Source organism: Nelumbo nucifera, chromosome 7, assembly GCF_055504915.1.
Source record: "Nelumbo nucifera cultivar China Antique chromosome 7, China Antique-T2T, whole genome shotgun sequence".
Lineage (NCBI taxonomy): Eukaryota > Viridiplantae > Streptophyta > Magnoliopsida > Proteales > Nelumbonaceae > Nelumbo > Nelumbo nucifera.
This window is the reverse complement of record NC_142655.1, coordinates 9,796,701-9,819,788: the sequence shown is the minus strand read 5'-3', so window position 1 is coordinate 9,819,788 and position 23,088 is coordinate 9,796,701. Positions and strand designations below refer to the sequence as shown.

At 37.3% G+C, this 23,088-nt stretch overlaps 3 protein-coding genes and 1 pseudogene across 5 annotated transcripts; 3 read left to right on the top strand and 1 right to left on the bottom strand.

Moving 5' to 3' along the window:
• Positions 1-244: 244 nt before the first annotated feature.
• Positions 245-1,939, top strand: LOC104608886 (ubiquitin-conjugating enzyme E2 20-like). The gene is made up of 6 exons (XM_010275007.3): positions 245-541; positions 812-839; positions 977-1,204; positions 1,318-1,381; positions 1,493-1,552; positions 1,681-1,939. Exons 1-6 carry the CDS (start codon positions 426-428, stop codon positions 1,722-1,724), a joined length of 540 nt encoding a protein of 179 aa, XP_010273309.1. The 5' UTR covers positions 245-425; the 3' UTR covers positions 1,725-1,939.
• A 715-nt stretch (positions 1,940-2,654) lies between these two features.
• Positions 2,655-3,469, bottom strand: LOC104608887 (dirigent protein 22 pseudogene; annotated as a pseudogene). Its single transcript, XR_016078928.1, has one exon. The product of XR_016078928.1 is annotated as a dirigent protein 22 pseudogene (transcript).
• A 1,638-nt stretch (positions 3,470-5,107) lies between these two features.
• Positions 5,108-17,152, top strand: LOC104608888 (N-acetyltransferase). 2 transcript variants are annotated; one of them, XM_010275010.3, is made up of 15 exons: positions 5,108-5,217; positions 5,366-5,467; positions 5,570-5,641; positions 5,751-5,842; positions 6,112-6,209; positions 6,472-6,523; positions 7,442-7,534; positions 8,108-8,218; positions 8,919-9,279; positions 9,428-9,927; positions 11,344-11,453; positions 14,941-14,999; positions 15,088-15,275; positions 16,736-16,810; positions 16,883-17,152. In XM_010275010.3, the coding sequence occupies exons 1-15, from the start codon at positions 5,157-5,159 to the stop codon at positions 16,922-16,924; spliced, it is 2,016 nt and encodes a 671-aa protein (XP_010273312.1). In that variant the 5' UTR covers positions 5,108-5,156; the 3' UTR covers positions 16,925-17,152. The 2 variants fall into 2 exon arrangements, with proteins under 2 accessions (XP_010273312.1, XP_010273311.1); XM_010275009.3 differs by having other exon boundaries at positions 16,736-17,151.
• A 3,451-nt stretch (positions 17,153-20,603) lies between these two features.
• LOC104608890 (protein JINGUBANG-like) lies at positions 20,604-22,416 on the top strand. The gene has a single exon (XM_010275011.3). It carries the CDS (start codon positions 20,787-20,789, stop codon positions 22,014-22,016), a length of 1,230 nt encoding a protein of 409 aa, XP_010273313.1. The 5' UTR covers positions 20,604-20,786; the 3' UTR covers positions 22,017-22,416.
• The last annotated feature ends 672 nt before the right edge of the window (positions 22,417-23,088 follow it).

Below are 23,088 nucleotides of genomic sequence, written 5' to 3'. Positions count from 1 at the left end.
TAGATTGTTATTGTTATGAGTTGACCCATGTCATAATGATCCGCAAGAGTAACATGACTCAACAACTCATCACGCATATGTGAATTCATTCATTCAAGTGAGAGAGAGAGAGAGAGACGTGATTTGCTGGCACTGGATGAAAACTTTCTATTTTAAAAGGTTAACTAGCCGTTGTAACGAAGCCAACAACACCTTTAACGTTCAAAAATTTCGAAATCTGTCGCTTTGCGTTTGGTTGATGGAGAGAGCGTTTTAAATTAATTCCGACGCCTTTCATTCCCATCTCTTGCGCTCTTGTTCCTCTCGCGCTGTATTAGCTCCCTTGATCTTCTCCGAGGAAGAAGAAGACCCAGACTATCGTCGTCTTCTTCTTCTCCTATTGATTGCCGACTCTTTGATTTCTCAATCTCAATTTCTCTGTAAAGATGACAACCGAAACTCAGGGCTACAACAATGCCCCTGCTATCTCTACCGCGATCACGACCTCGAAGCAGTCTGTCCCTGTGGCCAAGAGCGTCGATACCCAGTCTGTTTTGAAGAGGTACATTAAATTCTCTAGATCCGTAATAAAGATGAACCACTTTATTCTCTTTATCGGGCTGTTTCTCATGTTATTTTTTGATCTTTATGGTCTCTTTAATTCTTTTTCCTGGATTGCTTTTATTTATTTCTCCGTTGGATTCGTGTTGAGATTAGGGCTTGTTCATATTGCGTTTCCTTGCTGATTGGATTTGAATTTCAGTCATGATTTTCTTCAACAACTTTTCTGATGTTGGTTTCTTCTGTTTCTGCTATTGCTTCATGGAAACAGGTTGCAGTCCGAACTGATGGCACTTATGGTAAGAACTAAGAGTCATGCTTTTTAGAGTTTCAAAACCCCGAAATCGTTTTTTCCCTGTAGACTTCAGAAATTTCAAGTAGTTCAATTTCCTCTTATGTTGGCTTTGACAATCTTGGTTCGTTCTTCTGTTCTCAGATGAGTGGAGATCCCGGTATATCTGCTTTTCCGGAGGAAGACAACATATTCTGTTGGAAGGGGACCATCTGTGGAAGCAAAGGTACAGTGTTCGAAGGAACAGAGTACAAGCTCTCCCTTTCCTTTCCGGCTGATTATCCATTCAAGCCTCCGAAGGTGAAATTCGATACCAGTTGCTTCCATCCCAATGTGGATGTCTATGGCAACATTTGCTTAGACATCCTTCAGGTACATATATTAGTTGCTTTTCCGCCTATTTTAAGGAACTGAATTGTTAAATTAGTTTCTTATTTTTAATCTAATCGTATCTAAGAGTCAACTTTCTTTTCCTGGAATTACAGGACAAATGGTCATCTGCATATGATGTGAGAACGATACTGCTATCAATCCAAAGTCTGCTTGGAGGTAATTTGTCCCATTTAGCTTGGATTTTAAGTTCTTAAAAGAATTAAAACTGGCCCATTTGAGTAAATCTTTATTTACTGATTTTTAAATTGCTCTGCTTTGTGGATTCAGAACCAAACACAAGCTCACCTCTGAATACCCAGGCAGCTGCGCTTTGGATCAATCAAGAAGGTTAGTGACTGTTATTAAGTTCAACATAAAGACATCAATTCATAAGTACAAATTATGGGCTTCCATTCCTTCTATATGGAAGAGTTCTAATAATATCTTTCTGATTTTGTCGTTGGTTGGTTTTACAGAATACAGAAAGATGGTGGAGAAACTATACAAACCTGCTGCTTAAAGAGTTCTGAGTTTTCAGTGATTTTTCTCAGTTGAGTGTACAAATATATTCTTTCTCTTCTCATTAGAGATTGTTTTTGTCATCACTCATCATTTATAAGGGGAAGTGACATTTACTTACTTGCTCCTGTGTTAGAGAGAGAGATTTGTATTCCATAAAGACCAATTGAAGCTGTGTAAGGAATTTATTCTCAGGCTGATTCTATTGCATCTCAATTTGTCTACAAACTTGGTAATTGTTTACTACCCGGTTGTGGTTGTGAAATAAAGATAACAGTAACGATAACACTAGAAAATAAAAAGGGGGTACATAGAAAGAGAAAGCCATGGACCCTTAAATAACGGATTAATGAACTACAAATACATTGTATTCAACAACTGCATCACCAGTTTTCAGTGATTTTTCTCAGTTGAGTGTACAAATATATTCTTTCTCTTCTCATTAGAGATTGTTTTTGTCATCACTCATCATTTATAAGGGGAAGTGACATTTACTTACTTGCTCCTGTGTTAGAGAGAGAGATTTGTATTCCATAAAGACCAATTGAAGCTGTGTAAGGAATTTATTCTCAGGCTGATTCTATTGCATCTCAATTTGTCTACAAACTTGGTAATTGTTTACTACCCGGTTGTGGTTGTGAAATAAAGATAACAGTAACGATAACACTAGAAAATAAAAAGGGGGTACATAGAAAGAGAAAGCCATGGACCCTTAAATAACGGATTAATGAACTACAAATACATTGTATTCAACAACTGCATCACCAGTTTTCAGTGATTTTTCTCAGTTGAGTGTACAAATATATTCTTTCTCTTCTCATTAGAGATTGTTTTTGTCATCACTCATCATTTATAAGGGGAAGTGACATTTACTTACTTGCTCCTGTGTTAGAGAGAGAGATTTGTATTCCATAAAGACCAATTGAAGCTGTGTAAGGAATTTATTCTCAGGCTGATTCTATTGCATCTCAATTTGTCTACAAACTTGGTAATTGTTTACTACCCGGTTGTGGTTGTGAAATAAAGATAACAGTAACGATAACACTAGAAAATAAAAAGGGGGTACATAGAAAGAGAAAGCCATGGACCCTTAAATAACGGATTAATGAACTACAAATACATTGTATTCAACAACTGCATCACCAGTTTTAAGGTCGAAAGTGCGAGTCTCGGCCTGAGCATAGCCTCGAGCGAACCGGAAAAGCCCAGTTCCTCCCACCACCGGCATCTCCCTCACCGTCGACTGAACAGGGTTTCTCCCTAACACACTAAGCGTGCTGCCATTGTACTCCCCTTCTGTGAAGGCAAAGTTCATGACCATTAAGAAGCTAAACTCACTTTGTGATGCATAGGCATAGAATCCTTGACATCTCCCTACAAGCTTCGAAGTAGCCTCCAGAGTTTCAGTTAATGGGTCATCCATCATTATGACCCGGCCAAACGCTGTGGCAGATGTCTTCGTTGCTGCTGCTTCCACAATGGGGACGGCAGTTGGGTTGGTGCCACCAAGAATGTCATGGAAGTAGAAGTGAAGGTGGGTTGCAGTCTCCTCCTGCTTTAGCCCCACGGACTCCGGTAATAGAGTCCGGGAGAAGCGATGTGGCTTTCCAGCACCACTAGTGGCAACACTAGAGGAGAAGAAGCATGTTAAGACAATGAGCAATGAAGAAGTTGGTTTCAGGAGAATTCCGGCCATTATTAGAACAAAAGGTGATGATGTTGATTCGCCTAGACGAATTGGGATGAACCCTATATATAGAATTGAAATTTGACGTAGTTTATTAGATTGTAATTTTATAAGCTAAGGCTGCGTTTGGTTGCAATGTAAATCTATTTGCACTGATGCAAAACTAAAACTATAATAATACAAATGATATGAGTGTAAATTCTGATTTATTTTTTATTCGAATTTTAGCTTATTTTGTTTGATTGCCAAATGAACGGTTAAGTCTTTTTGTTTGGTGAACGGATTCAACTTTATAAGCCGGCCAACAACAATAATGATATCAATCTATATTGGTCTTCGGAGTGGGTTACAGGAAAAATGGAGATGGGACATGGATGGTGATTGGTGGGACGGCCCTACCAGTTGGGTGTGTTTGGTAAAGATTCTTCAACGTGGCCATGTGGTTAGGTAAGAGCATCCAGGTCAAGCCTAACCTGACACAGGCCCGAAAGCGGTGGGATTAGGCTGGGAATGGCCCAGGTCTTCAAATTCGGGCTTGGGCCTTCGGTTTCACATCTGCTGGTGTTGGGTCTAGGTTCACAGCCCAATCCAGACCGGTTCACTCAAGTTGTAGCCTTTTGTCAATCCTATTTACGGACCTAAGTTAACTTTTATGGAGGTTATGATCAAAAGTTGCTTCATCTACTTGTATGGAGGTTTCAGATGAAACCCTATGGGCTTGTTTGGCTTTCCAGGTTTTTCGTCAATTACGGCTGCACAGCTTTCCATGTGGGGAATACCTTGCAATGGCACAATGCTGTGCTGTGTAAAATCCCTCACAAAGGGCATTTCCCAAGGATATATATTTGAAAAAACTAAATGTACATTTTCATTGGTTGATACTTTCTAGTGGTTGCCCGAGGTTGTCTGGACTGGGGTTTCTTCACTTTCTTGTACTTCCCAATTAACGAGTTTGTTGGACTAGGACCCATGAGTAGAGTCCTGCTTTGGGGTGCACCTTGGGACTTGGGAGGGCCCAATCCGAGCCCAGACTTATTCAACAAAGGATTTTATACGGGCTGAACTTAGATGTTTTGTTCATGGGTTGGGCCTAGCTCCAAAATCTCAGGTCTTCCTATTATTTTTTTAGGTTAGCCCGGGCTTTATCTTTAGGTGGCCCAAGCCCAAGTTGAAGCCTGATCTTAGCCAAATCCAAGCTGGGCCGATTACTAAAACTTATCTATAGCCATACGTAAATACATATGCATACATACTTTTATACATACTAATATGCATGGATAAAAGCAAAATATATAAAGGTTTATATAATGATAACTGGTGTAAGGACATGTACGTGTCTAAAGAAAAAGCTAAAATATAAGTTAATATTATATAGTCAAATTTAACTTTTATGACATGCATAAAACCCATAGTTTTATTAAACTTTTTATTACATTGAAGCTAATAGGTCGTCCAAGTCCAACTCAGGCATAGACCCAATCCAATTACGTCAAATTTCCATTCGGCCTGGGCATAGGTTGGACAGATCTTGACCTCAGGCTCAGTCTGGGCTTGGGCCTTAAGACCAGGGTTGGGCTTGCGTTGCTCTTGACCCGACTCAACCCGCCCGACAAACCCCATGTTACTGTAAAATTCCCTCTACGGCCCTACATATTAACAAATTTACGGTTGTGCCGATTCGCGCCCATTTATAAAGGCTCAAACTTCATTTTTTTTTTCTAGTTGAACCGTAATTTGTGAACAGTCATGGCGGGAAGAAGGCGCTGCAGAAGAAAGAGCTCTTCGTCTTCCTCACCCATTCCGATCGGTAACCGGAAAACAAACCCTAGAACTTACGAGAGAAGGGAGCCCTAGTCCTCCCAAAACTTAAAATGAACAGGGAGGAAACTCCCATGTTCTTCTCATTGGTACTTTTTGCAAGGCTTATTGTTATTATTATTATTAATTTTTTCCAGGGAACTGCAACGTCGAGATTGAAGGAAGCGACTTCGTCTGCAAATCGAGCAGAAACAATCTCCATATCTCAGTTTCAGATACCGTAAAAATCAAAATTTCAGGTGATAATTCCGCCAATTTTTTTTAGGATAACAACACACTTTGTCGTTTAACTCCAATAGCCAGATTATTATTCTGTACGACTCTTTTTTTTCCTGAATCAGTGGACAATTCAAGAAAATGCATGGCAAAGAAGCACTGTAATGAGCTTCAGCACCAGGATTCTGAAGAAAGAGGTAAAAGATTATGTTTATTCATTTGATTCATATAGCTTTTGGATTTTTAGATGGCCTTTGATATCTATATGCAATTGGGTATTTTTTATGATGTTTTCGAATTCTTCAGTGGAAAGAGAGGGAGGTTTCTCTATGGGGAATTACTTATTCCTGCTCATTAATCCCAAAGATATTGATAGTCGTAGCAAATGCCTGCTGCAGGTACCTTCTCTTTCACTATATGAGTAAATGTGAGTAGTGTTTTTGTTTTTAATGGAAGTAAAATTGGCCCCTACAAGGAAGCTGAAGTATGATTTTATTACTGTCCTCTTGAGTCACAATGCAAGCATTTGATCCTTGATTCTTGGTCACAGAATAGCTCATTTGTTGTGTATTCTAACACACAAATACATCTACCAGGAAGTTATGCAAGTGGTCATGTTGGGAATTCTAACCACTCTTTTTAAAGTTGTTTGTTGATGGAATTCCAGGAAGTGCTAGGGATTTACACGAAAGAACTACCGTCAATGAATTATGCTGCAAATACTGGAAAGGAATCACTGTTCCTTGAAAAATGTGTACTGAATGGGTAAGAAATATCTTCCCATATCTGCTTTTCTCCATGCTTTTGATATGCCTGTAGAAACCTATAAAGGAAGATTATATCTGTGAATTGTGCTGCTACTGGATGTAAATGTAATTGTATTGGCATTTGTTTAAATACATCTAAACTAGTTCACCGCTTGTGTCATTAATAAGGTAGAATTTTAGAATTGGTTGTGGTTCATCCTGCAGTTTATGTGTATTCCAAGTTTTTAATCTGTTGAAATTTGCTGTGCTTCATCCTGCAGAAAATACTGTACCTTGTTGTTGAAATCAAATTCTAGCGAAAGATCTACTGAGGTAAGTAATGTCTCTTTATTTCCATTGGTGTAATTACATTTAAGCCATGGTTTATCAAATTGTGGAGTGCTTGGTGCTGTTATATAGCTATTACAATTGGATCATTTGTGTTCTTTCTATCCACAAACAGCACTCTCCTGCTCCATTCTGGGCAAAGTTCTTTATAATCATGCTTCACCTGAGTCTCATTTTTCCATGCACCCAATTACCATCACGTCTAGAAGTGTTCTTGGTGGTAAACTGGCAATGGTGTTATATGATACAGATACTTGGATTTTCAATAAACAATTTGTATGCTTGTTCAATAATGTAAGAACTGCTAGGTTGTGGTTATCTCAGTTTTGCTTAACATGGACACAAAAATCTATGCATGGGAAATCTATTTAATATTTATTTTTATTTTTCTATTATTTCCATCTTTATGAAATTAGCACAAATACATCTATTATTTTTTATGGACATGTTTCTCTGTTACTTTATTTATATGACCTAGTCTTGGTTAATGTAAGCGGGTTTTCTAGGAGTCCATCTTTCTGCCAATCTCAAGACATCCCAAAAAGCTCCTTTTCCTATTTAGTCCCTTGTTCTCTGTTTCCTCTGCAAGACAAACTTTTTCTAGGAGTCCATCTTGCTGTTTGGGTCTGGTTGATTGTCAGGATTTTGCTTCATCCTTTTTTGCTTTTTCTTCTTTTTCAATAAACTTTTACTTTCAAAAAAAGGAAATAGACAAACAGAGGACATAATGCTTATTGTCTTTTCCTGATTAACAAAAACAACTTCTCTAGTAGACTGTATTTCCTAAATGATATGGGATATGAGCATACTTTTGCTTGCTCTTAGTGATGTATCTAAATTGAACAGAATAGCTCTCTGACTTTTAATATTGATGTATTATTCTTGGTCATTTTATTTATACAGGTGGTAGGTGCAATAACTTATCAAATAATTCCTGTTGACACACAGTATGCTGAGATCCCCGTTGCTGCCATAAGTTCAAACTACCAACACAAGGTTTAGTTGTTTCCGGTTTCTGTTTCATCTACATGCTGTCTTCATGCAAAGTTTTGTCAGTTTCTATTTAAATTGCAGAGGCCAGAGAGCACTCTGTATTTTTTTCTAATGCACAAAGATTTCATGTTGAGTGCTATATTTGAACTCCATTGTTGTATTTTTGTTTTTAAAATTGGTGCATTGGTTGAAATGCTGTTAATTCTCAATGTGGCAAGAAGGGATTGACAGATAAACATAATTGAACCATAAGTTCCAATTCTTATATTTTCTGTTCTTCAAAATATTGGAGTCTATATATCTAGGGAGATCTTCTCTTGACTTTCATGTTAGATTTACAATGTTCCAACAGAAGACAACGGTGTTCTTTGTTTAAATGTGTCCAATTGAATATTTTATTAGTGATTTAGTGCTGATAAAATTGAATATTTTATTAGCTGTAATTTTCCATAATCTTGGATTGTAGAATGCATTTTTTTTGTTCTCAGTCATAATCAGATTCTTAATTTAATGTATTGAACAAATCTGGCACATCTGACACTTTCTTTACATTTGACGGATCTGGGCAATTTTCAGGGGATTGGCCGCCTTCTCTACACAGAGCTGAAAAGGAGACTTCAGAGTGTTGGTGTACGTACAATATTTTGTTGGGCAGACAAAGAATCTGAAGGCTTTTGGTTTAAACAGGTATCTTGACTGGACTTGAACTGAAATGGGTATAAATATATTTAGGATCATGTCATATTTCTTGGTTGATATGCTCAATTCTGATGGTCTTCTAATGATGTCATCATCATCATCATCTAAGCCTTGTCCTCACCATATGGGATCACCTACATTAACCCTGTTTCTCCATTCCATTCTGTTCAGTGCCGTATACATTGCTAAATTATGGATGTATGTCCTTTTTGGCTGGATTTCCAATGATGTCCTATTTATAATTGTTTATAAGCATCTTGAGTGCCAATTTCTGAAAATGGTCACTTTCTTGTTCAGTGAGTGAAACACAACTCCCTTGGTACCATCCAAATCTTTAATCCAATATAGTTTCCATAAGAAGAATATGGAACTGAAGTAATAATTAGATTTTGAGTGAAGCCTGAATTTTACAAGTCTCCATTTTTTAGATCAGATTGCAAATTTGCAATTGGATCGCCTTCACTTCTATTTACCTGTCAATTTTGGTGACAGCATTCTTTATGTGAAAGTCTTGTTGATGAAGACAACCAGTCAAAATATTGTAAACTTCACCATTTGTCATTTTTATGATTGATGCTTCACCATCTGTCATTTTCAGAAAGAGAAGAATGCTGGAACCAATTTTTACAGAGAAACTGTTTTCATAATATCTGATGATTAATTATCCCTAAAATGGATTGCAATGCAGAGTTTTGTATCAGTAGCAGAAGTGGATACCAAGGGTAAAGTTCGCAAGGTTCCAATTAGAGCTGATATTCGGAGAGCATTATGCTTTCCTGGTGGCTCCATCCTTATGGTTTCTCATATTAATAAGGATATCAATCTTCCTGCTAATCATTCAAAACAGTTTGAATTGGGCTTTCCATTAAAGCCTCATGCTCCATCAACATCATCTTTTCCTGTTGAAATGCAAGAACCGGTGGGTATAGGGGAATTGTCTAATCCTATGACAAATAATTGTTTGGAGGAAGCAGCAGCACTAAATCAAATTGGTCCCCAAACCAAAAGTCAGTGTCAGGTCTTGGGGAATGGTGGATGTTTAGTGGATGGTAGGTAAAATATTCTTTTTGGTTTCTTTCATTTCTTTCTATATTCTCTATGTATTTGGCAGGACATTTAGAATTAAGTAATTCATTTCTACAATCAAATGTTCTTCAATTACTAATATGTAGTATTACAACCCTCCCTACACTGCAGGTTCTTCTTCTAGTGATTTTGTAAAGAATTGCATGGATGTGGTTCTGTGGGATGATTGCAAGAACACCACCATTGCTCCAGAAGCAGCTGAAACTGGAGATGGTACTGATGTAAAGTATTGTTCTTGTTCTAGACAAGGTGCAAAGAAACGGGTGTGGGAAGCATCCTTGTCCTCTTTGAAATCAAAAAAAGTAAAGGGTGGTCATCATATTGGCTGTCATTTGGATTCTAATTGGGAACTTGTTTCTGAAAATGGACGAGGAAATGATTCTTCTGTTGGTGGTTACTCCTTGGGTACTTCTGTAGATAAAACTCTTGTGGAAGTTAATCACAAAGATGCTCTGAATTGTAGTTCTTTGGCATCCCATGTTGAAGAAAGTCCACTTCATATCATGCCAAATGAATATAATACAAGTGAGAAACATCAGTCAAAAGGGGAATGCCATAGAATTATGCTAATGAATATAGCAGATGAGGTTAAGAAAATGCATCTTACAAAGGTAGGTTCTGTTATCATCGGTGCACACAAAGAATAATTTGATTTGGAATTTGTGGATTTGTAATTTCAATTGCTGTAAATGAAAACTCAGTTGTGTATATAAGGAAGTTCTGAAATAATCAGAGATTGAACTTTGACATTTTTATGTATCAATATAATGCAGTGCTTGTAAGACTTTGCAGAGTGTCAATGTGTCTAAACTTATCATTTTATGAAAGCTTTAGTGGTCCACTCCTTGTATGTACATGGTCCTTAAACCAAGACTTTCACTACTACATATTTCTTCAGGCTGGTGAGACCCAATCTACTTCAACCTTTTAATAAAATAGGAGTTAAATCCCTTTGCAGATCAGGAAAAAAGTGCAAGAATTGGTCAAAGTTGTGGATGTCAAGCAGTTGCACAATTGCCATTAAAGTTTTTTCTTTGCTTTTCTTTTTTAATTAACTACCTATAACTTTTGACATTCCTTTAGACAACTTATAACTGGTCTTTTCCAGTTAGCAGTTACCAAAACATTGATAAATATATCTTGTAGTTTTTTTTTTCAATGTAATGGCATGATGACTTGAGTTTTTGGCAGTTCCTTCTCCAGGATTGTGTGTGTTTTCTCCTAAATCTCTTTAATTATTGTTCTCTAATATAAAATCTTTATCATGAACCTGATCTTAACCCTAGAGTCCATTTCTTCTCCTAGTTGACAGCTGCTATCTCACTCTCTCCCTACTTATCCACTTTGTATTTTTTCCTCACTCAATTTCTATGGCTTTTGGACAAAGAAGATGAAATCTAGTAAAGCATAGTTTTGTTTAGGCATTGTTATAATTTCTAACTCCTGCTGGAAAGTTATTAATTCATTTTCATTTTTCTCCTTGGTCACACTAGACACATTCACTAGGCTCATGTCTTAAATCATAGATTTTCTTTATGAGAATGGACAAAATAGAACATGTAACATTATTTAGAACCCCTGCGATTTCTTCTGTGTATTTAAACAGTTAATGGTAGTTTAGATATCACAATGGTTTTGTTGCATTCTTAGTCTTTTATATTTACCAAGTGTATTAATCTCTTTGTTTTGTACACTTGGTAATGGCATCAGAAAAAGAGATGATATGTGTTGAAAACTTGAGTCAGCATCCATTTGCCATTGGAGTTTACTTGTAAGAACTCACTCAGAAAATGCATGACAAGTTCTAATTTCTCTAGTTGCGCTGGGATTAGTTATTGTTCTTCTTACATAGTTACCTGAACATTTTATTCATGTTTGCTTCGATAGACCAAGTATCATGTAATAAAGCATCAATCTTGGATGTCTGCTTTAGTGGGTATTTCATTTACAGTTGAATTTTTGTTATCTTCTTTTACTTGGTGCTGTTTATGGCTTATAATTCTTGGGCATGGATGTGGATATCATAGATTATTGAAGGCCTTGGTGGTGTTGTTACATCTGATGGGAGAGTGAGCACTCATGTTGTCACAGGAAAAGCAAGAAGGACTCTGAATTTTTGCACTGCCTTGTGTTCAGGGTTAGTATTCTATGTACTGCATAGGTCATGACAAAGAAGTTATGTTTGATTTCTACTAAAAGTTTATTACACTTTCCTCTATTCTCTCCTAAAGAAAAAGTTAATCACATCAAGCTTTCTATTTGTAGCTTATTTAAAAGTTTAGATCATGTTTTGATTTACAATGGGGTTTTCAAGTGTATATATATATTTTTTGATCGATATTCGATAGGGTTCTCAAGTGTATATTAGTAAGTCTATTTCCTTCGCTTTTCATCTTAACCATCATATAGTGCCACTAATCTATTGTCTGTTCTACTGCTTCCTGTTTTGTAGAAGCACTGACATATTTTCTTTTTACCATTTTCTAGATATAGAATGTGGTTTCTAACATGTAGAATGTTTTCCTAGGGATGATCATGGGCCAGGACTAGGCCAGGTTTTAATATAGTAGTAACAACATCTGGGGCTGCTTGGGTCTGGCCTGGCCCACACCCCAGGCCTGATAATATATGTCCAGGCTTGGACTTGGGCTGGGCCAGGCTGGGCATCCGGTCCTCCCTGTATAAACTAATAAAATTATATTTTAAAAATTAAAATTTCAATTCAAGTTTATAATTAAAATTACAGAAAATATATATAAAAATTTATTATACATACGTATGTACACACACTATAAAATTTTCTTTATATACACAAATACGTATATACAAATTATAAATACATGTATTATTTAATGGTAAAACCTCAAGCTCGCAAATGTGAGAATGCGGGTTCAAGTTTGAGAGTGGCCATTGTATGCAAAAAATGCCAAAGATTGGGACTGAGTCCAGTCTACCCCTCCCAACCAAGACTACAAATAGTTGGGACCAACATGGAGTAATGGCCTTATATACATATTTTATTTAACAACACACAACAAAACTTCTGGGGTGGGCTAGGATTGGAAGAAAAACTGCTGCCTGGGCACAGAAGTTCTTGAGACGGGCCAGTCTGGGCATTGTGGGCCCTGGGAGAAATAACCAACCCTAATGTTTCCTAAAAACAACTGTTACTTTTTCTTCTCCCAAAAAGACACCAAAAACAATTCCAAAAGTAGCTTTAAGTTGATGTAATGGTAAAATCTTGGATTTACAAGCATGAGAACATGGGTTTGAAGTCCAAGATAGGGGTGATAATTTTCCACCCAGGCCATTAACTCTGGGCCTGGGCCCAATACTTTAGGCCTGGCCCAGCCTACACACACACACACTTATATACATACTATATTTTATTTTGTACATGAATATTATAATATGGCACCTATAATTCATATTAAATATTATATATTTAATAGTTTATAAATTAAAGTCATAGGCCCAGAATCCAGCCCAACCTAGGACTAGGCTTACATTTTAGGTCCAGAACCCAGTCCTGGCAGCGCCCAGACCTGGGCTATAGTCCTTATTAAGGTGCTAAGCTTTCCTGGCCCAGTCCATGATCACCTCTAGTCTGAGTCTCCTAGAGTAATCACTTTGTGCTTAAATAAGTAAATAAATAAAGGTTAGGTTCATATTCAGTCCACCCATCCCAAGGCCACAGATAGATGGGACCAAAATTGGGTGATAGCCTAGTACAAAATTGGTTCAAGATGCATGATTATGGATGGGGACCATTGTTTAGTGCAATGGTAAAATCTTGGTCTAACAACCGAATACAAGTACAAGTTTGAGAGCAGTCACTTTGTGCAAAAAATGCCGTGAAGAATAAAATTGCTATGGAGGCAGACTTTCTAGTCAAATTTACCAAGGAAGTCCTTGCATACACATTTAAAACTGATAAGGCAGGCCTTCAGAACTGTGAGTTCCGTGTTAAGTGTCCAATGTATGAAGCAAAAATAAGGTTTAAGAAGATCCAATCTTAACTGTGTGTTATGGGGGGATTCCAAGGGGGATTTTAGTTTCCAAACCATTGTATCATATGCAGTGAGATGGGGAAGTGCCAACCATGTGTTTTTTACTGCCTTGTGGGCAAGTCCTTGCATACACATTTAAAACTGATAAGGCAGGCCTTCAGAACTGCGAGTTCCTCGTTAAGTGTCCAATGTATGAAGCAAAAATAAGGTTTAAGAAGCTCCAATCTTAACTGTGTTATGGGGGGATTCCAAGGGGGATTTTAGTTTCCAAATCATTGTATCATATGCAGTGAGATGGGGAAGTGCCAACCATGTGTTTTTTACTGCCTTGTGGGCAAGACCACTCTAGGTTTTTTCATTGTGTAGGGTTGAGCTAATTACTTGAATTCTTGTACGTATATGGTAAGCTTCGTTGTCTTACTATTAGCATTTTTTATTAGCACGTACAACCCAACTTTACCAATATTTAAATACTTGATCTTGAATATTTGTCATCATTATACATGCATTGGTGCCATTAATATAGCTTTCCATTACCTTTTTTCCAAAGTCGAGGCAAACAACATTCAGTGCTAACCATCTAGGTGTGCTCAGCTCAATCTAAAATATCTTCAAAAAAAGGTTTGAACAAAGTCCATACTCCATAGTGCTTTGCCAATGCAAGGTGCAGAGTTTCCATCTGTACTGAGAAGAATTAGTTGTAAATGGTTACCAAAGATGCAGAGCAAGTTAACCCTCTTTTAGTGCTGTTAGTTATACATGCCCCCTCTCTGTGGTACATGAAAATATCTTTATGGCCGTGTAAAACCAAAAGGAAAAAAAAAAAAACCACGAAAGAAAAATAAACAAAGACGGATCTTAAGAAATTCTACTATCTTCTCAAGAAGTGTAGAACCCTAGTTCTCTCCTGTTAGTTCCTGAAGAATAGAGTTTCTCATCTCATTGCTTTCAGTATACCCCACCTTGTCTCTCTCAGTGTGTAAATAAACCCATAGAATACAAGACATCTATTCAGCATATTGTGTCTACAATGTAATTCAGAATTTTTTGGGGCCACTGGTGTTTAGTAAACTTACTCTATTTCATTTCTAGTTTTATTATTTCATTGTGCTATCATCTATCTGTAGATTTTTGCTAAAACTTGACTGTTGCACTAATTAAAAAATCTTTAACCATCTTTTGTCTAAATTGCAGTTATATGTAAAGCATTGTTTGTTATTCAGCATGTGTAATGTGAACTGTTCCATGTACACAAAAGAACATGCACAGTATTCCACAAAAAACAAAGAATAAATGTTGCCCTGGAAGATCCATACCCGAATAATTCACTCCTAGCCTCTCTCCTGGCAAGACTGTTCAATCAAGTTAACCAACCTTACTGTACAGTCATTCTAGAACCATAACACATATATACAATGACAGTCTATTGATCACCCTCTACATTATCAAAATCCGAGGAGAGTGTGTCAGCTTAAGAATCTAAAGCATAAGCAAAAACTCAGCTCTCAGAGCCCGTTGAGCAAATCAGACCATGGAAAATATAAATATTTTCGATCTTTACTTGTCTTCACACCTTTATGTATTGGTGCTTATGAATTATTATCAACCATGCAGAGCTTGGATAGTCTCATCAAGTTGGTTAAAAGCAAGCTTCAAGGAAGGCAGATTTGTGGGTGTGTCAAATCACCTGTACATCTTAGTATTTAATACTTGGTAAAGCACTCTAATGATCCTTCATTAACCACTCTTCTCATTTTACAGATGAATTACCATTCATTCTAAAAGATGAAGAATATGAATTGAGATACAGAATGGAATTGAAGGATGCTGTTCATAAGGGAAAAACAAGTCGCCAATCTTTGCTTAAAGGATACGACATCTATCTTGCTAAACATGTTCAGCCTCCTGTTGATGTCCTTTCAATCATTATTGAGACTGCTGGTGGAAATGTAAGTTTATAATGTTGCACTAAACTATGAATGTTTGGATCCACTGGTTTTTAAGAGTGCCTATTCTCAATTGGTGATGCATATTTGTTCAATCTGAATAAAATTCACATGAGCAAAATGATTAACATATCATACATGTTATCACATAGAATGTTTATATTTTACTTGATGCATCTTTACAAACTTGCATATATCTATTCTTTAAATTTTGAACAAAATTAAAAAAAAGGTGGAACAATCATCAAATGCAAAGAATGTAGTGAGAATTACTTATGGCTAAAAGATATATTTTATCTGAAGGTTCTGAAAGGAAACCAGAACAGCAGGTAGACAAATTATTTCAGATGGTAATAGAAAATTGCCTCAGATCTTTCTTTCCAGGCATTTGACATGGAGGTGGTGGCTTTATGATATGCAGCTTTACCTTCTACAGCTTGCATATTGACTGATTTTTGGATATAATCCTCTCCCTTGACATGTGAACCTTAGCCAACAATATAAGAAATTGGCATTTCTGCAAGATGGAGTTGTAATTGTTCATGTAGGTTAGAGTGCTAAATTGTCGACTTTGAAGTTTTTGAGAAAACTAATGTTGGTTAGCCCTGTTGAAAGCATTTCAGATATTTCAATTAATGATAGCAATTTGAAACATTATCATTTCATTTAGATTTTTTGGGTAAAGTTATTTCATTTTGATTTCAAACAGGAATAATTTCACAATTTAAAACCTTGTTTTTTCATCAATCTTCCATTATTGACAACTTTATCCTTTGAATATGTGAATGTGTGTTTGTGTTGTTTAACATTGCTCACACCTTAAAAGACCTACACTCTGGTGTTTTTAGCATGAAGTGGCTTCTTGCAGAATTGAGTCTGCATTTTCATGTTTGCCAGCCTAAGATTTTATCATGTCAAGCAATGACACCTTTATGCTAAGAATGTCAATATTTGGGTTCATATCTGGTCCACCCCTCCCAAGACCCTATAGCTGTGACCAACATTGGGTAATATCCCATTTACCAAATAATGGCTCCTTGTTAGTTAAAAGATCCATTTTTTTAAATGTTTGAATTTGTTTAATTTAGGATTCAATCTCTCGTATTTAATATAGTTAGGACCATTGATGGAATTTATGACTAAGGTTGAGCATTCGTTTTATTTGGTTTTCCCAATTACAAGTTAGGCTTCCAAAATTCAAAAACTGAAATAACTGAACTGAAACCAAAATTTTTGGTTTTAACCAAATAATCCTCACCCCTATTTGTGACTTCAATTACCTTGTATGAATTGATGAGAATTCATTGTTTGTGCTTCCACATAAGAAAGACGAGAGCAAACATGGTTGCGCAGTGTTGCAAATATTGATTTTCATTTAAGTTTGCATTGACAGTGGCTTTAGGTTAATTGTATACACGGTAGCACTATAGCATTGTTTGGTGTTATTACTTTGAATTTTACAGGTTCTTTGTGGATTGGATAAAGTTAACGAGCCATCAAGAACAATCTTTGTTGCAAGTGAAGAAGACATGGATGAGGTACTTTTGGCTTCAAAGAGAGGGATATGGATTTTCAATAGCGACTGGTTTATGAATTGTGTCATGACACAGGAGCTTGATTTGGAGGCAGCTCAGTTTGCAGAACCTCTCTAGTGCACTCCAAGCTTCTCAAACATGTAGATATGTCTATTCATGATTCTTGTGAATGGGAGCAAAGTTTCTATATATGCTATATATTTTAATGCCGCATTTTGGTCCAAAATTGTCAAACAAGGGTATCTGGTTTGTTACCATATTTACAGCATAGAGGAAGTCGGCAAATGTTGATTTTGCTATTGGCTGATTGTCCAACATGATTGCTTGACTAAGAACCCGAACGAGGTGGTATCAATATCTTATGCAAAGTCCTCCCCAACCCTACCCTCCCTTTTTTTTTTGGTAATATACCCTCCCCTTATTTGAGGGTGGGGTGGGTTGGATTCAAAGCCTACATATTCACATCAAATTCTAAAAAAAACACATAGGAAACATCTCTCAATGAATGACGGGCAGATGTTTCCAATGTACGGCTGCAGTGGCTATTGGGACTGGCGAGAGTGTTTTGTTGATTCGAGTGCAGCTGCTGGTTGGATAAATTTGCTTACTTTCAGTAGTTGATTCGAGTATTCGACTATTTGAGCAAAAATATAGAGAATAGACTGGGACCACTATACCAATATTAATTAATGGGGTGGGGGGATCAAGATTAGGCTGCTTTATCATTTCTTCATGCGGAAATTACGGTACAGCAAAGAAACAAAGGGATGTTATACCAATATTAATTAATGGGGTGGGGGGATCAAGATTAGGCTGCTTTATCATTTCTTCATGCGGAAATTACGGTACAGCAAAGAAACAAAGGGATGTTATTGGGGGCTTTTTTTTTTTTTTTAATATCGTGCTGCAAGAAATTTAGAGTAAACGGTATAAACAGAAGGAATATACAAGGTTTAAGCCTTATAACATGGTTCAGTGTTTTGTGCGTACGGCCATGGCAAACTCCTATGAAATTCACTATTCTCAATCCAATGAATGCATCCATAGCAAATGGCGTTGTTCAAAGGTTTCCTGATTTGGAGCCCCTTTTCCACCCTGAACACTGACAGCTTTTAGCTCTTTTTGTTTGTAACTTGTCCCTTCTCTTCTAATACAAGATACTTGTTCTATCATTCAATCTATAAAAGGAGGGGCATGTTGGTCTCATGATTTTCGTTATATAAATACTAGAGAGAGAGATTTCTTAATAAGTTAATATCAAGTGAAGGTTAGAGCTTGCTTTTCTTTTTCAATGTCAAAATGGAAGCCCACCTGACAAATATACCTGTCTCGTTTTGCCATTTATACCTTCTTAACATAGATCCCTTGATTAAGGTGATGTCTGGCACTGATGTCGATTTTTGAGAAAAAAGTGCCACATAGGTGTTGCATCAGAGAAAGTGGTGTTTCAAACAGCGCTCTCTTGTTTGGTACTGTATTTTCAGAAAAAAATATTGCTCCAAACCGTCTTAGAAATTGGGAAAGTGTAGTCTGGAGCAACGTCAAATTCAATGTTTTATGAGTAAACGACATGTTATCAGCAGTGCAATGATGTGACTTCAATGTAGCATCATCTTAGACATTGGATAATATAGATTAATGTTGAAAATATTGCTACCAGCACTAGTACTAAATAAAACCAATATTGTTTTCTCAGAAAACGCCTATATAGCAGCACACTTCCAAATAAAAAATCTTTCAACCTCATGCCCAGTATTGTTTTTATCAGAAAATGATGCGATATTCCCAGCACCAATGCCAAACACCTACTAAATCAAAACACATTGAGATTAGTATAAAAAATACCCAGAATTTAGGCAAACAATCTGAAATTAGAACATATTCCCATCCCCAAGATCCCAACAACATAACTAATACTCTTTTAGTTCTTCATGTGAATGTTCTAATTGTTTATAAAACCTAAGACTGGACATGGCATAAAGCCATAAACCTGTCAATTCGTTCTTCTTGTTTGTCATATTTGTTATATTTATCACATACCCATAATTTGACCTAGTATGGCTGCTTCTTCTAAATTCTTCTTTGCCCACTTGAAATATAACCAAAGTCTAGCATTATTTAGATTCCATATAATTGAGTTCTGTTCCCAGTTAATTAAGCAATGAACCATGTTCTAGTTTTTGTAGCTTTCTTCCTATACCAAACAACCTCGCCTAACCCACCAACAAAACAATGGAACAAACAAAAATAATGAATTTTCTGTCAGCTTTTCCTTGTAATATTCTAAAAGTGCTCACCACTAATTAAATGTCTCAATTGAATGATGATGTCTTTCCCTTTTGTTTGTATATGGTAGTTTATATAGCCTCTCTACCAAAATTTTATTCAGTTATTACTATACTGATGTTTAGTTCCATTTGAAACCCCTACCTTTGACTATACTCTCTGGTTGCTTTTTCTTCTCACCCATTTCTTTGGAAAGTTGTCCTTCTACAGAGGGCATGTCCAAGTACTAATCAGAGATGGGTTAGCCAAGTATACCAATGGGTCCAACCATATGATCCAATGATCAGCTCTTCTCTACCTGGATCTCGGGTTTGATAGTTTGTCCTGGACCAGCTTGTTTAATGGTTCAAATGGACAAATTGATCCAGGTTTGTAGCAATAGATAAAAGAAAGAAGCTTCTACTACTCTCTACCTTATATTACATGTGTTACTATTACCGTATGTACAAGTATGACTGCCAGTGACCGACACCTTCTACGTAAAACTTAGAAAAGCATATTCAAATAATCAAATATTAAAATATAGTTGAGCTAATTGATTCAATAATTAGGGCTGGTGGTCTTACAGACCAAACTTCAAACATAACCTAAAAGCTTTAGAAGTAAAATTACTGAAACACCCATCATGTCGAAAGATATCTTGCTTGACCAAAAAATAAAAAGAAGTAAATATGGTGATTCTAAGGTGTGTCAGCGATATAACGGGTCCCCCAATCCATTGTTTTAGATTCTAAGTCAAGAGCTAAATTAACATTCGAAAAGGGTTTTTCATTTACGAATTGGGCCCTACAGATGGGACCCATATTTAATGAATCAAAACTATGATATCTCAGCTCAACTCTGGCAACAATATTTGTTGGATCGGGTACATGAACCCTGCTCTGCTATTCCAGCCTATCATGGGCCGTATTCATTGAATAAGAACTATGAGATGAGATGTGCTGCAATAAAAGGTCTGAATCTATTCCTCTATCAAAATCAAATGGCTCTTCCATTCCTTTCTCACCGTACCCTTTTTAATCCCTGAGAAACGTCTATCCACAATTATTTTTTCAAATTGGTGAAATCCGACTGGGTCCAAGTTTCAGTCTGAACTTAGTTACCAAAAAAAAATGTTTCAATCTGAACTCTGAACGGTCGGACAACTTGCCCCAACCTGGCAGACAAATGGGTAGATGTCCAGGCAAAACAGTGACAGATATTCCATTTTAATGTTCATTGATCATGTTGATCCTTGCACTTAGAGTGGATTATATGTGGGATCCACTAAATTGTTTGTCCCATGCAGTCCCCAAAGATCCTGAGGGCTATTTGGTCAAACAACAACAAAGAAAAATGTGTATACTATACCCAGTTACCCACAGATGCTGACAGACTTCTCTTTAACAGCCCCTAAAGTATGTGGTCCTTTAAATGACTTTGGAACTTAGTTTTATTCAAAGTAGCCGTTGCACCTCCCCCCTATTAAAATATATACAAAACCATCTCCACAAGCATTCTGTGTTAGGAGGCTCCCCCTTTTTATTTATATTCCCCACCAACGGCTTTCCCTCTCTCTCTCTCTCTCTCTCTCTCTCTCTCTCTCTCTCTCTCTGTTCCTGTACTCTTGGTCCTAAGCTCTCTATAAACCCACTACAGATTGAGTGATTTATTACACTATCATCTCATATTCTCTCAATCCATAAACCAGGAGATGGTCTCTTCAACAGATTCTCCTGTTTCAGAAGCAACACTTTCTACCCCATTACTCTCAGCAACCGCAAGCAGCAGTAGCAGCAGTGATTCCGATGATAGTCCCCACACTTCATATAGATTCGCGTCAGAAGATCTTAAATTTCGATTTCGAGGCATACCCATCTGCGGGTCTTATCGATCCTTGGCCGTCTTATCCGGGCACATAGGATCAGTCTCTTGCTTGGCGATCTGTGGTGAGTTCATCCTAAGTGCCTCACAAGGTAAGGACATAATAGTGTGGCAACAGCCCGACCTCAGGCAGTTCGCTAAGTTCGGGCAGGGTGATGGCTCTGTCAAGGCCCTTGTGACTGTAGGCAACAAAGTATTCACAGCGCACCAAGATAGCAGGATTAGAGTTTGGAAGGTGTCGAGGAGCTCGGAGAACATTTTCAGGCTTGTTGCTACATTGCCCACGACCAAGGACTACTTGGGCAAATTCATGAAGCAGAGCAATTATGTCCAAACACGGCGGAACCACCGGCGTCTATGGATTGAGCATGCTGATAGCATTTCTTGTCTGGCAATCTACAATGGCATCATCTATTCAGGATCCTGGGACAAGACGTTGAAGGTTTGGAGGGTCTCCGACCTCAAGTGCTTGGAGTCCATTAAAGCCCACGACGATGCGATTAATGGGTTGGTTGCGCACAGGGGACTGGTGTACTCGGCATCTGCGGATGGAAAGATTAAGGTTTGGTGCAAAGGTACACAGAACTCACATTGTCTGAAGGGAGTGTTGGAAGGTCACAGGGATGTGTCATTGAATTCAGTGGTGGTTTGTGAGGATGGGAGGATGGTATATGGAGGTGGATCAGATGGGTGTGTGATGGGGTGGGAGGGAGACGAGGATGTTAGCAGTTGGGAATTGGTTTGTGAATTAAAAGCACATAAAATGGCTGTGTTGTGTATGTGCTCCATGGGGGAGTTTTTGTGCACTGGCTCAGCTGATAAGAGCATAGGTATATGGAAGAGAGAGGCTGGTGGTGGGCTTACTAGTGTTGGAGTCCTAAGGGGCCATGAAGGACCAGTGAAGTGCCTACAGGCCTCACCTAATAGTATTGGTGGTGGGTTCTTGCTGTACAGTGGGGGACTTGATAAGAATTTGAGGGTTTGGTGGGTTCCCAAAGAGAAATGGGAAAAGAAAGGGGATTGTTCTCCTATACAAGTACAAATACAAAATACATCTTGAGTAGTTGAGTTGAGTTGTTTTGTTTATTTTTTCCTTTTCTATTTCTTTTTGGTTTTCTTGCAGCTTTCTTTGAAGCTAGGAAGGATGGGGGGCATTGTTCTTTTTTTGTGTTTGCAGTGCTTCCCAGAATGATCTTGCAGTTGGATTTTCTTTCTTTACAAAGGAGTTTGTGAGGTACTGAGGTTACAAGGGTTTGGGTGTAAATGAATAAGAAAGTATACAAGCCTTAGAGGTACTTCAATTGGTTTTTGGGATTTGGTGTTTTTTTTTTTTTGGATAGTCCCTAGTCCTTGGGCTGATGGGCTTTGGCTATAAGAATTGGGAAAAAGAGATGGCAGGGCTTTGGCTATAAGAATTGGGAAAAAGAGATGGCAGAAGATATGCCAGTAACAACACAATGGTTAGGGTGGGTGGGGGTTGGGGTTTGGGGGGTATTTGTGAATTGTGATTAATATGTATTCCATTTTTATTTGTTGAAAAAATGTATTAGAGTTTGAAGGATTTCATTCAACGGAAAAATAATAAGAAATTTTCTAGTCATTTTTCACAAATATGTTGTTCTCCCAGGAAACAATATGCTTTTGCTCAAAGTTTTTGAATGAAGATTCCAAAATATACCTTGCCTCCTAAGCAAATCTTCTAACTACTTGGGTGAAGAATTATTCTAGGCCAACATTTTGGGTGTTGGACAATTCAGGTTAATAGGCCAAGAAGCTTGTAATAATGATTTAAATGGATCTTTTTACTGCCAATAAAGCATACATAAAAGTAGTTTTAAATAATAGCGGCAACCTTAGTCCCTGTAAATCAGTCTGATTATCGCTTGAAAATCAAACCATATAGGATACTAAAGATGGTTTGAGATACAGAAACGGTTAAATATCAGATGGTTAAACTCATTCATTGCTCAAATCTCGGGCAGAGTACAAAGCATTTAACGTGAAGTCAGGAGGGTTAGACAATGTAGTTAAACGAGGGAGTGTGAAATGCAATAACGTGTGCAACCCATTGCATGATCTAATAACATACAAAAATGAGCAATGGAGGATGTTATGAAATAAGACTTTGAAAT